A 17,227-nucleotide genomic window follows, 5' to 3' on the forward strand; every position below is an offset into this window, starting at 1 on the left:
TCAGAAGATCACGTGAGAGAATGACATTGTGTTTGACTCTCTTTCTGTCCATATTTAGCTCATCTGTCTTTCTGTTACTTTCTTTTGCTCCCCAATCTTTCCCCTTATTCCCCTAATCTTGGGCCACTCTCCCTCTCCCCAAGAAAACCCTATATTTGCAAGGAATTAATTAAAATAAACTTAGTCACCAATTTCATTTCTCTTCGTTTAATGCCACAATAACACATTAGGTTGCTAATAATCTTACAAATAATGCATTAGTAGTTGAGATTTTTTTTTACAGAGTTGCCTGCTTATAAATGGATAATTGTATTAGTGAACTATTCACAGGAATGAATTTGACATGCCTGCCCTAAATGGTACCCTAGTGAGTTCCAGGCCACTGCTTAGTGAAGGAGAACCTTTGCCTGACAAAATTCCAATTCTATTTGGTTCATTTTTCCTTTGCTCTCCTTTGGCTTTTTAATTTTGTTTGAGCCTCGGTAGATTGAACACTCTACAGGATGTATTGCACTCTCCCAAGCACTTAGTTCCGTGCTCTGAGCACTGTAAGAGTTCAATAAAAACTACTGATTGATTGATTCAAATGGTGAATACTATGAAAATTAAAGATAGTTATTTTGCCTAGAAATATGGTGTATTCTAGGGGAATGATGACCTTACCATTGTAATAATAATGGTGTTTGTTAAACTCTTGCTATCTGTTCTAGGAGTCGGGGAAGGTGCAAGACAATCAAGTCAGACACAGTTCCTGTGACACCCAGCGCTCACAGTCTAAATAGGAAGAACAGGTATTGAATGTCCATTTTACAAAAGAAGTAACTAAGGCACAGGTAAGTTAAGCGACTTGCTCAAGGTCACACAGCGGGCATCCAGGTCCTCTGATTCCTGGGCCGGTGCTCCTTCCACTAGGCCATGCTGCTCCTCTATCACACTTTCCCAAGGACTAAGTACAGTGTTGTGCAAACAGTAAGCACTCAATAAATATCACTGATTGATAGATTCTTGGTGTAGTGGTTAGAGCATGGGCCTGGGAGTCAGAAGGTCATGGGTTCTAGTCTCATCTCCGCCACTTGTCTGCTGTGTGACCTTGGGCAAGTCACTTCACTTCTCCGAGCCTCAGTTATCTCTTCTGTAAAATGGTGATCGGGACTGTGAGCTCCACATGGAACAGGGACTGTGTTCAATCCAATTTGCTTGTATCCACCCCAGCGCTTGGCAGAGTACCTGGCACATAGCGCTTAACAAACACCATAATTATTATTATTATTATTCATTTGGATTGAACCTACAAATTGCTGGTCTTCTTCAGGTCCTCATATGAAGGTGGGGGCCTCTCTGCACTGCAATCTGAAGCAGGACACAGGCCCACACTTTGAGAATGAAGACAAACTCTAGAAAACTGATCCCAGGGTACAGTCGTCTCTGGAAAGAGGAAAAAAAATGAAATTTAGTGATCTCTTCATTGGTTCCAAACAGAATGGCATGGGGTGACTGCTGAAATCTGGCCCATCTTCAAATTGGTCCAACAATGAAAAATTATACACAGCCTTGGAAAAATCTCCCATCAACTCTACCCTGATAGTTCAACCACTATAATGAGGACCTCTCTTCATAGCAGCTCATTATATCTAGGAGTTCAGAAAGGATTTGCAGTTCCACAGCCCAGATGGAGAGGAATAGCTCCTCTGGTCATTCTGCTGTCCTTCTGTAATGGGAAGCCAAGATCTGCTTTGAACTTTGAGGACCTTCCCTTCATCATGGGGAATTCAAGACTCAGCCAGGGGCAATATCAACATTCATTTTCTTTCAGCTCTTAATTTACCCTTCATTAATCAGAAGGGACAAGAATAATACCTCTAAAGCCCTTTCATATTATAAAGTGCTTTACAAATGCTGAGTAAAACTATATCTTGAATATTTGAAGTTCCAGTGTAAAGTTCACTGCGAGTACATCTATGAGGGAAAACAGAAGCACAGTGAGAAAAAAACAATGACTTTACAGTCTTAGAGTACTATTCTTCCCAAGGTTTCAAGACACACAGTGTCTGTTATCTCATTACTTCTCACTGGTGAGATTAGGTGAAAACCAAGTATCTTAATCACATTGAAAAGGATTCACTAGGTGGTGAGTTCTAACAACAGGTGGGGAACATGTGTGCTAATTCTGTTGCATTGTATTCTCCCAAGAGCTTAGTTGAGTATTCTACACATAGTAAGCACTCAGTAAATACCACTGATTGGAAGCAAGCAGATAAATGGCACAAAAAGAGCTAGTATCCAGGGACCTTTTTCTTTCTCCTTGCAACTTCTAAGAGCAGGTTTGCTAGAGAGTCGGAGACAGGGATGCTAAAATATATTTGTTTGGATTACAGATGCACTTGAGCACCCCATCTGATCTTCTCCACCCAGTTGAAGTGGATGGTTAATAGCCCACTAATGAGCTGTGTCAATCAAATGGGGTTTTATTGCTTGTTTTTGTTTTTTGTTTTGTTTTTTATGGTATTTAAGTGCTTGCTAAGTGCCAGGCACCTTACTAAACACTGAGGTAGGTGCAACATGATCAGGTTGGACACAATTCATGTCCCACCTGGGGCTCAGTCTTAATTCCCATTTTACAGATGAGGTAACTGAGGCACAGAGAAGTTAAATGATTTGTCCAAGGTCCCACAGCAGATGTGTGGTGGAGCCAGGACTACAACCAAGTAGCAGCAAGTAGAGAAGCAGCATGGCTCAGTGGAAAGAGCCCGGGCTTGGGAGTCAGAGGTCTTGGGTTCAAATCCCAGATATGCCACTTGTCAGCTGTATGACTGTGGGCAAGTCATTTAACTTCTCTGTGCCTCAGTTCCCTCATCTGTAAAATGGGGATTAACTGTGAGCCTCACGTGGGACAACCTGATTATCCTGTATCTACCCCAGTGCTTAGAACAGTGCTCTGCACATAGTAAACACTTAATACCAACATTATTATTATTAACCAAGTTCTTCTGAATCCCAGGCCCATGCTCTATCCACTAGGCCATGCACCTTCTCCTATTTATTGAGTGTTATTACGCACAGAGCACTATTCTAAGGTTTTGGTACAATATATCAGAATTAGCAGATGCATTCTCTGCCCGTAACAAACTATCCTCTGATTGGTTGCTGCAGATGGGCTCTGATTTGTTTGAATAATTGGCCAGTCACATGACATCATCTGAAGCTAGTCACTTAAAACATCCTAGTGGTAAAACCAAGAGGGTGGGTATGACAATCTATAATGACATCTATATCAGCTGATTTTCATGGGCTGACCTCATTCTCTACTCACAATCCTGGGCACTGACCACCACTCTCACTTATCCATGGGAGGACAGAGGGGTCTCTGTGACTGATCCGTAGTGGTAAGAGACTCATAGCTGAGGAACACCCTCTGCTTAGAAACAGCCCCTAATTGAAAAAGCTGTTGCTCTGAAGGTGTCATCATGCTTAAATACTATTATTAATATTATTATATTTCAGGAGTTAGGATGGGTGCTTGAGGCAATTGTTAGAAGTGTTCAGCCCTTCTTTCCTGATTGTAAGCTCCTTGAGGATAGGGCTTGTGTCTCCCAACTCTACTGTATCAATCAATCATTGGTATTTATAAGACCGCTTACTGTGTGGAGAACACTGTACTAAGTATTTGGGAAAGTACAAACAGTCGAGTTGGTAGATGTGATAAAAGGTAGGATTGCCACTTAAGACTAAACTGAGGATGGACCCCATTTTAGGAAACAACCATCCTTGCAAAGGCCAGTACTAAAATCTACTGCAGCTGCCTAGATGATTCACCTGAAACCACTGTAGGTCAGCAAGTGTACCAATGGTAAGGCTACTGAATGAGGTCTGAGCTAGCGGGAAACAAGGCTAACGACAATCCCTGGTGGTTCACACTTCAGTAGCTTGGATAGCCATAGACTACACAACCACTTTGCCACATGCTGCACCCCTGCCTGTCTGCCTGCCCCAGTGGAAAGATGGAAAGAGAGAGTGAGTAGAGTTTATGGAAGTCACTAGCACTATAATTCATTTCTCTGGCAGTTTCTTGGGTCTGAAGTCTTGGGATAGAAGCTTGTCCATCAATCTTGACAGGAGGTTCATTCCTGCATCTGTCCAGGTGACTAGAGGTAGGATTCTTCTCCAGGTAAGTCCACTCCTGGGTTGTCGGCTGGAAATTCACTAACTGAGTTCCAAAGGAGAATTGATAAACTTGTTGTGGCTAGGATTTTATCTATCTACTCTGTTATACTCTCCCACAAGCTTGTACAGTGTTCTGCACATAGTGATCAATAGATACCATTGATTGATGTTCTAATGCTTACTATGGGTGAAGTGATGGAGTAGGTACAAGATAATCAGGTCAGACATGATCCTTGCCCACATGGCACTCATTGTTTAAATAGGAGGGAGAACAGGCATTTAATCTCCATTTTACAGATGAGGAAACTGAGTTACAGGGAAGTGAAGTGACTTGGCCAAGGTCACCCAGCAGGCAAATTACAGAATGGGCATTAGAACCCAAGTTTGATGACTTCCAGGCTCATGCTCTTTCCATTAGCCTACCCTATTTCTCTTTGTCCAAATACTTTCTAGAGTTACTCATCTGCATAACACTGGAGTTATTCACTAGAAGATGATGGGACTTGGTATGGGAGTAGCTGACCAAATTGCCCAGCGCTATTTAGTATTTATACAGCACCAGATTGAATTCAAGTACAGTCCATGTCTTCCTCTGGCATGTCAATGGAAAGTCTTGACCAGAAAAAGCTTGACAAGTGCTCTCTGTTGTCTGAAAGCTTTATTATTTTGTCCTTGGTACAAAGCCGATTCTTGTCTTGAAATTGTTATGAAAACCAACACTTGGGTTTCTGGAAACATAAATAATTGTCTGTTGAAACATACACAGCTGTATATGAATTTTTTGTATTTTGTTTTTATCCAGTATTCTCATTGTCTTGCATCCTTGAATTCAGTTATCCTTATAGTTTAGCATCAGACAGCCTCGGCTGGAGGTGTTCTCTCCCCTTTCCAGGGATCAATAAATTAAAGCACAGAGACCAGTGAGCCCCATGTGAGACAGAGGCTGCATCTCATCTGATCTGATTGCATTGTATCAATCCTTGTATTCCATACAATGCTTGGCACAAAATAAGGGTTTAACAAATACCATCATTATTCTTATTAATACTAGTGCTGCTTTGGCTAGCTAAGTCGGGATGGCACAACATGTAGTGAAATGGATGGACCCCTGAACAACAGTGAACAGAAGGGAGAAGGAAGGCTTCCTGAGTTCTCCATGTTTCCTTAAACTTTCTGATTTACTTCAATACTCAGTTGGGAACAGGAAGCAAAGAGATATCAGGGCTTTAGAAGTCTTCCAAATTTGTCAGTTAACTTTAATTCAGTTAGAAGCTAGTCTCTTCTTCCTGTTCCCTTTTCCTTCTGACCTTTTTTCCTTAAACTCTTTTTTTTGGGTTTGTTTGTTTTTTTTTGTTTGTTGATGGTTGGGTTTTTTATGGTATTAAGTGCTTACTTTGTGTCCAAAGTGCTGGGAAAGATACAAGTTAATTAGGTTGAACATATTCCCGGTCACACACAGGGCTCACAGTCTAGGAGGGAGAATAGGTATCCCCATTGTACAATTGAGGAAGCTACGGTGCCAAGAAGTTAAGTGACTTGCCCAAAGTGACACAGCAAGCAATTGGCAGAGCCAGGATTAGAAGCCAGGTTCTCTGACTCCCAGGCCTCTGCTCCATCCGCTAGGGCACACTGCTTCTCTGAGACCTGAAGTCCTCAAGCAGTATAATCATATTTACTATTATTCCATTGAAGCACTTACTATGTGCAAAGCACTGTACAAAGCACCGGGTACATGCAATGTAAACAGATTGGACATAGACCCTGTCCCTCATGGGGCTCATAGTTTAAAGGAGGGAGAACAGATTTTGAAAGCAAGTCCGATAGCTCCGGAGAAAAGTGGGTGTTATAATTTGTAAGCTTCTCCTCTAGACTGTAACCCTGCTGAAGGCAGGAATCATAGCTACCAACACTATTGTACTCTCCCAAATACTTAGCACAGGGTCCTGCACACATTAAAGTGCTCAATAAATAACACTGGTTGATCACCTTAAGCCATATTAAGCCATCAGCCAACTCAACATTTAAGCGCTAATTTATACCCATCATCAGAACCTTTGTATTTATATTTTGATTACCATTCAATTATTTATTTGGACTACTAGCTCTATGTGGGCAGGAAACATATCTACCAATTCTGTTCTATTGTATTCTCACAAGCACTTTGTACAGTGCTTTGCACACAGTAATCTCATAATAAACACGATTGACTACTCCTATGAACATTTTTTACATTTGTCTCCCCCACTAGAGTGTAAGCTAGCTCCACGTAAGCAGGGAATGAATCAATTCTTTATCTTGTACTTCCCAAGTGTGTACTACAGCTCACAGCCCTAAGGGGGTGGTTATTACATACTAATATTAATATTAACATTATTAGGACTAAAAATGGAACAAAATTCTGAGACAAAAAGGAATGAGGGAGTCCCCGGAATAGCGTACCATAAATGGAATCCAAATCATTGAGGGCGAATACAGCCACGGTTCGTCCTGTTGAGCCCTGACTGGTCCTCTTGATCCAGCACTGGAGACAGAAAAGGATCCCACAGCACAGGAGAGCAGCTGGGAAGAGGAGCATAAATAACCTAAAAGCAAACAACACACAAGGATTGGGCAGAGAGCAAGTGAAAGATCATCCCATCCTATGTCACCTCACTGTTCTCCTACTACTACAGCCCACCCCACACATTCCTCTATTATCGCCAACTTATTCAACTGTTCCCCAATCTCTTCTGTCTCACCACTGACCGCCCCCTTCCTATATCCTTACCCTAGTCTGGAACTCCCTCCCCCTCCGTATGTGCCAGATCACCACACTCTCCACCTTCAAAGCATTACTAAGATCACATCTCCTCCAAGAGCCCTTTCTCGATGGACCTCTCTCCCCATGCCTCATCTATTCACTTGGCTCTGTGACCTTTGGGCACTTGATATTTGCCCCACCCCCACAACACTTACGAACATACTTTTAAATCACATATTGTAGTTTTTTTATATTAATGTCTGCCTCTCCCTCCAGGCTGTAAGCTTGTTGTAGGCAGGGAACATGTCTGCTAACTCTGTTGTATTGTACTCTCCATGCACTTAGTACAGAGCTTTGCACATAGTAAGTGTTCAATAATTACCATCGATAGGGTAAAGAACCAGAGTGAATGGATATTTTCTCTGCCATCAGGGATATTATTGAATATTCATTAAGGGTCTTCTTACCAGATAAGCCAGGCACTGGGGAGATGCTCATTATAATTGATACACCTGGTGATTAAACACAGAGGAGGGATAAGTAAATTCAATTAACAGGAACTGGAACTGGGTTTTAGGAATTTTGTGGCATATTAAAATCACTGGGCAACAGAGACTTTATCTGGCCCACAGTAATTGTTCTGGCCCTTCCCACATTTACATATTCCCTCTCCTAGTCATTCTCACCTGCTCCTCCTTTCCTATTAATAGTGCAAGATGATTTCAAAATATACCTGTGGCAGATGAATTCAGGTCAGGTATCCAATAGCAAATACACCCAGTTCTGTTGTAACAGGGGCCAAGCGCCTATGTAGCAGGACCCAGATAAGTGTCTTCTGGGGATCAAAAGTGGTTATTGAGCTTAGGTGCCCTTCTGCCCACTAGGTATTGTGAAGGTGCCCCATTATATTGGCTCCACAATAGAAACCAAAGCGGGAAATAATAATAATAATAATTGTGGTATTTAAGTGCTTATTTTGTGCCAGGCACTGTACTAAGCTCTGGGATGGAAACAAGCAAAGCAGGTTGAACCCAGTCCTTGTCCCACTTGGAGTTCACAATCTCAATCCCCATTATACAGATAAGGTAATTGAGGCCCAGAGAAGTGAAGTGACTTGCCCAAGGGCACACAGTAGACAAGTGGCGGAGCCAGAATTAGAACCCACGACCTCTGACTCCCAAGCCCGTGCTCTATCCACGATGCCTTGCTGCTTCACCCTTTTGAATTAAAAAAACAGTTGCAGGGGAAACTAAGATGGTGGATACATGCCTCACAGGTCAGAAGGGGATGCTAAAAGTGCCCTTGTCCCCTCCCAGACCCTTCTCAGCCAAGTAAGAATGGCAGTGAGAAAGGGAAGTAAGGGAAACCAGGCCTCCCCCTATCCTCATACCTGGCATGCAAGGTCAATGGCCTCTCATGCCAGATGCTGGGAGTCAGGCCACATATACCCTGATAGCCATAGGTCAAAGCACTGGGCAGGGGACAAATTCAGCCACTATTATGTTTATCACAAGTGTGCATCACAAGTCGCACATTCTCCTTTTCTCCCTAGCATCTCCCTCCCTCCTTCCACCCCCAGTCCTTTCTCGCTCCCCAACAATCATTTCTCCCTCCCATCCCCCTATCTTTTTGCCCTACTTTACTTCATGGCACCTGCCCCCTTATTAGCAAGTAGCTCCCTAGGCTGTGAATGTTCTGGATATATTGACTGCTAGTGACAGGTGCTCTGGGGGACAGGGGAGGGGCTCCCTCCACACACACCCCAATCCAAGTCTTCCCACCCTTCCCTCATTTGAAACAGCTATTGCTAAGAAGCTGCCAGCCAACATGATGGAATCATCATATTATACAGGGAGCAGCCCGACATAATGGCACACAATATCTTGTGTCATATGGAGGTGTCATTGTATTTCTCTTTGCACCTCATTTATTCAAAGGTTCATATATTATTGTCATTCATATTAATGTCTATCTCCCCTCCCCCTCTAGACTGTAAGCTCTCTTATGGTATCTGTTAAGTGTTTACTTTAGCCAGGCACTGAACTCAGCACTTGAGTAGATACAAGTTAGGTTGCACACAATCCCTGCCCCACATAGAGCTCACAGTCTTAATCCCCATTTTCCAATTGAGGTAACTGAGGCCCAGAGAAGTAAAGTGACTTGCCTGAGGTCATTCAGCAGATAAGTGACAGAGCTGTGATTGGAACTCAGGTCCTTGTGACTCCCAGGCCTGTGTTCTAAGTACTAGGTCATGCTGCTTTTCACCGTGGGCAGGGAATGTGTCTACCAACTCTGTTGTATTGTACTGTCCCAAGAGCTTAGTATACTGCTCTGCATCCAATAAGCACTCAAATGCCATTGATAAATTGGCTGTTTTGGTTATAAAAAAAGTCCCCATGTTGGATCATGCATTTTCATCATACAATCTGGATATTACAAAATGAAAGAATTAAGGAACATTCTTCTTTCATCACAACTCGGTTCTGATGTAGAGCAATCCCGAAATTGTGTATGATGTCAGTCAAGATAAGTGCTGCCTAAACCTTCCCAACCTCTATCTCAGTCTTATAGTACTGGATCTTACGGACTTTGTTTGATCTGTCTTGTTCTTGGAACTCTTCACTGAAATAGTTGTAGAGCATTTTGCGAGCAGTGGACATAAGAGTAATATAGAAAGTTATCAAAATACCAGTTACCGTGATATCTCTGAACCATTTGTACCCTAACCTTTAATTACCCATGAAACAATGATTACTTTGGGAGACTGACGTAGAATTGCTGCTCCAAAGCCATTCTCTAAACCCTAGACTTTAGGGAAGGATAAATGCATATGAAGAGAATGTGTGGGAGTGGGTTCGTATCAAAGAACAGCTGAATTCTTGATGCTCTGTCTCACAGGTTTTTACATCCCGGGTAGATTTCAAATGTTAAAACTGTATTCCTTTCTATTTTTTACTATCTCAATCTGTTATTCTTGATAATGAGGTTAGGGAAGGGAGCCATAATTAAAATCCATAGATAATCACATTTAACCTCTTATTTTCACACCCCCCTTATCCCTCCCACCTCCTTCCCACCAACCCTCTACACACACCTTATTTTAGTGCTATTGAGAAGTAAACAAACTGACTGGCCACTTTTTAATAGAATTTAAGTGCTTACTCTGTGCCAGGCACTGTACTAAACACTGGGGTAGATTCAGGTTAATCAGGATGGACACAGTCCTCTTCCCACAGGGGGCCCACAAGACTAATCCCCACTTTGTAGTTGAGGTAACTGAGGCACAGAGATGTTAAATCACTTGCCCAAGATCACACAGCAGATAAGTGGAGGAGCTAGGATTTGAGCCCAGGTCCTTCTAACTCTCAGGCCCACTCTATCCACTAGGCCATGCTGCTTCCCTTTTCTTTCCTCTTTTCTCCCTGCCACTGCAAGACCTCTTGTAGAGGTGCTCTCTAGCAGACAAATGGTTAAAGCCTCTTAAGAAAGGAGGAGAAACCAGGGGCCTGGATGATTGGAAGTTTCATGGAATAGATTAATTGATTAATGATGTCTGAGTAGTAACTGTGCAAAGAACACTGTACTAACCACTTAGGGGAGTACATTAGAGTTGGTAGACATGATTGTTCCCCTCAAGGAGTTTACAATTTAGTGGTTATGTTAATTGAAGAAAGGAATGAAGAAACAAAATGTTTAATGTCTTCCTTCTGCTGACAAGGGACCAGGAGGACAATTCCTCAGTAGCTGTGTCCTGCAGTGAGGTTTGGAAGAGTAGGGGAGAAATTCTAACAGTGGCTGCTGAAAGCTGAAGAAGCTTCTCTCCCTTCCTTTTAAAGTCCCCTTCCCTATCCAGTCTATTCCAGTCCTATCTTTCCCAGCCACCCCCTTTGGCTTCTATTCTTCCTGTATTTCTTTCTTACTATGATCAGAAAACATTCCATTTGAAAAAAAAATAAAGAAATGTATTTGCAAATGCATTCCACCATATGAATGATGCACATCTATAATCAATCAATAAACTGTGTTAAGGATCCATGGTAAGGGTCTTTAAATTATTTCTAAAGTTTATAAAATATCCTTATGCTTGGATCTAGAGCGTTGTAATAAATAAAAAATAAGTAAATAAAAGTTCTGTTGCAGAAAAGAAAATATTAGGCAAGTGCTATTATTCAAGCCATTTCCTTTCCTGTTATTTTTATTTAGACTCACTTGGAATCACATGTATTAAACTCCTTAATATATCTCTCTCCAAATCTAGTTATTTACTTACGGTTCATTTTCTTCACAGGGAGGATCTGAGCTCACAAACTGAAACACATGAGAACAATAAAAATAAAACATTTTAACAGTCAAATCTCTCCAATCTCAATGGTGCCTAGAGACAAATGCCCTTTTTTCCATTTTTTTTTAAATTAAAAGCTTGGGAATGGAGTATAAAAATGTATTTAATAATAATAATTGTGGTATTTAAGTGCTTATTTTATTACCAGCCCTTCACTAAATGGTCCCATTTGGGTCTCAGAGTTTAAACAAGAGGGAGGACATGTATTAAATCCCCATTTTGCAGATGAAGGAACTGAGGCCCAGAGAAGTTAAGTAACTTAAGTAAACTGGGGTCTGTGAGCCCTGATCAGAACCTCTCTCATCTTGTGAGTGACCTTAGATAAGTAAGGCTGGGACTTCCTCTTAGTTATGATGAATATTGACTTATTTTCTCACCCTAAATAGTTAATGTGATAGAAAAAATCTGTGAAAGGAAAATATTTTTAAAACCCTTAGTTTTTTGCTCTATAGATTCTGTTGTGCTAGTCATTTTTTTCTAGTACTGTGCAATTTTTATTGGGTTTTAAAATCATTACTTTTGTGAACTTTTTTTATGAAAATAGGGCAAATCCCTAGATAGAAACACAAACAAATCCAGTTATTATTAATGGACATCAGATGTATGCTCTAATAGATGGCTATACTGCAGTAAACAGAAAAATCTTAGACCATGCATCTTTTCTTCTGAGTTTATTTCAGTGTCTCTACATGTCACATGAGGCATACATTTATTCTGGGTCACATTATTTTGAAATGTTGACCATAAAGTCCCCAAACCTGCAAGAAGATGAGGTCAATGTTACAAATGGCATTTTTGTGAGCATGTGAAAACACCTGATTTTTAAAAAAAGATTTACACATTAAATATGAACACCAGTTTGAGTTTTGGAATATGTGATCCCCTTGTTACCATTTCCCCATCTCCAAAATATGCCTGCAGAGTTCAGTGTCTTCTCCATCATCTACTGGATCTTTCCATTCAGAGGAATCTTACTAATACTGGTGTCCCAATGGAGAGCAGTGTTGTCTATAGGAAAGAACACAGGCCTGGGAGTCAGAGGGAGTCAGAGTCAGAGGACCTGGGTTTTAATCTTGGCTTCATCACTTGTCTGCTGTGTGACATTGGGCAAGTCACTTAAGAAAAAAAATCCTCACAGTGGGCTTCAAGGCTCTCCACTAACTCTCCTTATCTACCTTTCCAGGCTTTTCCACTCACTTCTCTCTAGCCTGCTCTCTTCGTTTCTCCCAAGCAATTCCTCTAGTTGTATTTTTCCCTCGACTTTCTGACCTCCATCCCTTTGCTCATACTGTTCCACCAGCCTCGAAATCCCTCTTCTCTGCCTGCCCCATAATCGGACAGACCATAGATATCCTCATCTTCAATGTCTTCCTAATAGTCCCAACTCTTCCAGTGAGTTTTCCTAGATTAATTCTCAAAACCCAGATCGCATCAAACCTTTAACCACACCTAATACTTTCATATGTATTTATATCCTCACTTCGCACTAATGGACTTTTTTGACAGATTGTACAGTCAATTTATATTGGATGAATAAGTTACCCCACTGGCAATATTTTTGTTTGCCTCCTCCATTAGCGTGCAAGTTCCTTATAGGCAGGGAACATGTCTTGCTTTATTGTTGTACTTTGCCAATAATTTAGTATAGATCCCCCTACTCTCTCCCTCGCCTGGCTCAGTGGAAAGAGCTCAGGCTTGGGAGCCAGAGGTCATGGGTTCTAATCCCAACTCTGCCATCTGTCAGCTGTGTGACTTTGGGCAAGTCCCTTAACTTCTCGGTGCCTCATTGACCTCATCTGTAAAATGGGGATGAAGACTGTGAGCCTCACATAGGACAACCTGATTACCCTGTATCTACATCAGCGCTTAGAACAGTGCTCTGCACATAGTAAATGCTTAACAAATACCAACATCATCATTATTATTATTCACTGACCCCTGTGGGTGTTCAATAAAAGCTTTTCCTAAAAACTCTGGGTATCTCTTGGGGTGAGATACTCTGAAGACCTATGGCAATTTCTGATTATCTGCATCTGTTTCATAGTTCAATTTGTGTCTTCTGCTTCTCTTCACTTTGCAAAGTTGATCTAACTATAGAGACTTGTGGAGGGGAAGGGAGAAACACATATTAGCAATTAGAGAGCATGATGATGAACTGCTTAGAAGAATAGAAAGTGACTTAGAATATATTCAATTTCACATGTGCACTGCAAATAGGTTGGTAGGCTAGCTGAAGAGAAAATGAGAATTCATAGTATCTTCTACAAGAAGGTTATTTATGAGCTGATCTAATCACCTGGAATCCATTTTAATGGATTGAAATGGCTAAAGCCAGCACCTCAGTTTCAAGTCATCATACAAACAACCATTTATGGGGTACAATAAGGAGAGAAGAGTTGCAAGTGTCATACATGATAATATTATTGCCCCATCACCAGATACTCAGCTGTCAAACCTTGAGGTTATTTGAAAAGAGAGAGCAATTACATTTAAAAATGTTTTAACAGTGGTATTTTCCATTCAAGATGTATTAACCTACTGTGCTTCCAGAACAAAGATACAATATTTGTCTATTGGAATGTTAGCATAATGGAACCAAAATCAACTGTATATACCCCACACCACCCTCATCTCTGAGTGTATCTCAAGCCTACAGGTGATTATATTTTATTTATTTTAGTAAGAATCACCCGTGGTAAACAAAACATAGGCTGTGTCTGACTATTCTAAATAGAATATATTAAACTGCAAATCAAAACTGCATGCACCACCTTATTCAAATACTATTATGCTTAATAAAAATTAGTTTTCCTCCCCAAAACTGGTTAAATCCATCCCTAAATGTAGGCATAACTTTTTAATAAAATGTATAAAAGCATGTTTAGTCAATAAATAAATCTAGCATAAGAAAAATACTAAAAACAATCCAGAAGAATTTTCTTAGAGATTACCTGGAATAATATCAAACACAAGATTCCTGTTTTTGATATCAGCGACATGGAACTTGAAGCCGTCCCTGGCCACATGCTTTTCAAGCAGAACTCTCAACGAGTCTTCTGAATTCCATCTACAGTTGTTCTCCTAGGCTTCAGAATTTGTAAAGCTGCTGGATAAATTATGTTCTCAGCCCTGTGATGCCTTCGTGATTGTTCCTTGTGACTGGCAAAGTACATGGTCAGAGAAGGAATGCTGCTTGCATGCTCACTCATTCAGGTGCCAAGGTTTCAACAAATTTAAGCTTAAGGGCAAAAACCTGGGTACCTTTTACAGAGGTTGGTTGCTGCAGGCTTTTGGAAACTGACTTTCAAGGTTAGCTCTGCATCTCAGCTTGTGGGCAGGGTTGGTGATTCCCAATGCTATTGTACTCTTCCAAGCACTTAGGACAGTACTCTGCACATGGTAAATGCTCAGTAAATAATATTGATTGATTTCAGTGTTCTGGAACTTTCAGTGGGGACCTACAGCATCTCTAGTCTCTGAACATTGTATTCTGCTCCATTCTAGAGAGACTTGTGGGATTAAACCATCCATTTCTTTAATTCTTGGCACGGCAACAATTTCATCCTAGATCTCCTGGGAGGATGGCTCTGTTGGCCATAAAGCCTTTCTTTCTCTTATCAATCAATGATATTTATCAATAGTCGGAGCACTGTAACTCCAAATGGGTGCCAAACACTGTATTAGGGAACAATCCCTTACCTCAAGGAATTTACAGCCTAGTCACTCCAATAACTCCTTTCTTGGTCTTACTTCCCTTTTTTCACCCATAGCATTTGGGTAGCACTGCTGTTGATCCAGTGGATCGAGCACTCCTTGGTAAATCAGGAGATTATTCATATTTGTAGTATTTATTAAGCACTTATTTTGTGCAGAGTATTGTACTAAGTGCTGGGGGGAAAAGAATCAGACACAGTCTCTGGCCCTCCCAGGGCTTACAGTCTAACAATAGAGTAGAGACGAGCTTGGCAGCAGACAAAATAGGAAAGGTAAAATAAGACTGTAGACTCATTATGAGCAGGAAACATGTCGGCTAATTCTATTATACTCTCCCAAGCACATAGTACAGTACTCTGCACATAGTAAGCACTCAATACCACTGATTGATCGATTGTGAGTAGGGAATGTGTCTGCTAACTTACTGTAATTGTACTCTCTCTAGGGCTTAGTTCAGTGCTCTGCACGGAGTAAGTTTTCATGATAGCATTGATAGATTTGATTGACAGGCAATATACAGGTCTCAAGTCTAAATAAGACCTCTGGTGAAGAGAACTTGAGGAGCCTTTTAAAATTTACAGAATCTGCAGACTTCTGCAGCTGAAATTTATAGGAACCTGGCACACACAGGGTGTGTCAGGAGCAGAGGCCTTGGAAGTTGCTGTGGGAAGATGTCAGGATCCTGGTGGAAATGCTTTGCCATCTGGTGGGTAGAGAGGCCAAGGAGCACACTGCGGGAGCTTGAATTAAAAGTAATAATGATGGTATTCGTTAAGTGTTTACTATGTGTAATGCACTGTTCTAAGCACTGGGGGGATACAAGGTGATCAGCTTGTACAATGTGGGGCTCACAGTCTTCATCTCCATTTTAACGGATGAAGGAACTGAGACACAGAGATGTTTAGTGATTTGCCCAAAGTCACACAGCTGACAAGTGGAAGAGTTGGAATTAGAACCCACGACCTCTGACTCCCAAGCCTGTGCTCTTTCCACTGAGCCACGCTGCTTCTGCAATGGAGGAGCAGTGTTTCCTAGTGGATGGAGCGTGGATCTGGTTTCTAGTCCCACCTCTGCCACTGTCTGCTGGATGACCTCGGGAAAGTCACTTTACTTCTCTGTGTCTCATACCTCCTCTGTAAAATGGAGATTAAGACTGTGAGCCCCACATGGGACATGGACTGTTTACAACCTGATTACCTTGTATCTACCCCAGCACTTAAAACAGTGCCTGGCACGTAATAAGTATTTATTTAACCAATACCACACACACACAAAAAAAGGCCACATCCCAGCTTGCCTAGAGCATGTCAGGAGCAGAAGCCTTGGGGGTTGCTGTGGGGAGGTAGCAGGATCCTGGTGCATATGTTTGACCATCCTGTGGATAGAGGACAAAGAGCACACTGCAGCAGCTTGAATTCCCACAACCAGGAACACACGGGGTATATTAGGATTAGCGCATGGGTAGCCTGATGGGAAGGCCACGCTGTCTGCTGGAGTTACTAGAGAGAGACAGAGAAAGGACAAAGGGAACACTGCTCTATTTTAAAATATGAGAGTCCACTTCTAATCTTGGTTCATTTATTTCATTCATTGTCATATTTATTGAGCGCCTACTGTGTGCAGTGTGACTAAAGTGGGCAAAGTTGACACCTGAGCGTCACAATGTGCCACCTTGCTTGCTCGATGATCTCCATGTTCCAGTGGGAATATAACTGGGAGGGAACAGAGAGTCTGAGTGACACTGGGCATGTCACTAGTACTATAATCCATTGCTCTGCACAGGTTCTCTAAATCGTTCATGTGTCGTTCCTGTCAAGCATCAAATTTATGTGTATTTCTCTATATAGTTGGAGTTGTTTATGTCTCTGTCACTTTTGTTTAGGTATTTCTGTATATTTATCTTCCCTTTTAGTTTATACATTCCGTCAAGGCAAAGACTGAGTCTATTCTCGATTGCATGAAATTCAGGGCTCTGCCAAGACTGTGAACAGCAGACAAATAGTTTAGTCTCTTAATCTGGACTCAAGAGGGTTCTTTGTGGATCTACCCAAGCCAAGTGGTTACTTCCCCAAAGATGTTTGTCCCACTGTTCTGAATGTGCATTTTATTTTTAAACAAAATAGCGAAAACAGGATTTAAAGGAGTCAAATGGCTTGATCTCATGGTTTAAAGAAGAAATTTTTTGGTAGGTGAGAGGTTTAGATCAAAAATCTACAACTGGATTAGAAAGCACAGGAGGATTTTTCTGCTGGTGGGCAGCAGTTAGGATT

General features: G+C 41.4%; 1 protein-coding gene across 4 annotated transcripts in view; it reads right to left on the minus strand.

Annotated features, from left to right (window-relative positions):
* Window positions 1-14,456, minus strand: part of TMEM207 (transmembrane protein 207) — a 30,789-nt gene extending 16,333 nt beyond the window's left edge. For 2 of the 4 annotated variants that reach the window (XM_029069864.2, XM_029069863.2), the window contains exons 1-5: window positions 14,195-14,451; window positions 11,172-11,209; window positions 7,369-7,413; window positions 6,601-6,743; window positions 1,293-1,425 (exon numbers count right to left, since the gene is read on the minus strand). In XM_029069864.2, the coding sequence (XP_028925697.1) occupies window positions 1,293-1,425; window positions 6,601-6,743; window positions 7,369-7,413; window positions 11,172-11,209; window positions 14,195-14,269 (434 nt within the window). In that variant the 5' untranslated portion in view covers window positions 14,270-14,451. Of the gene's footprint in view, window positions 1-1,292; window positions 1,426-6,600; window positions 6,744-7,368; window positions 7,414-11,171; window positions 11,210-12,134; window positions 12,252-14,194 lie in introns of all 4 variants that reach the window. The other 2 variants (XM_029069866.1, XM_029069865.2) reach the window with 2 other exon arrangements.
* Between the last annotated feature and the right edge of the window lie 2,771 nt (window positions 14,457-17,227).

This window comes from Ornithorhynchus anatinus, chromosome 7 (assembly GCF_004115215.2).
Source record: "Ornithorhynchus anatinus isolate Pmale09 chromosome 7, mOrnAna1.pri.v4, whole genome shotgun sequence".
Classification (NCBI taxonomy): domain Eukaryota; kingdom Metazoa; phylum Chordata; class Mammalia; order Monotremata; family Ornithorhynchidae; genus Ornithorhynchus; species Ornithorhynchus anatinus.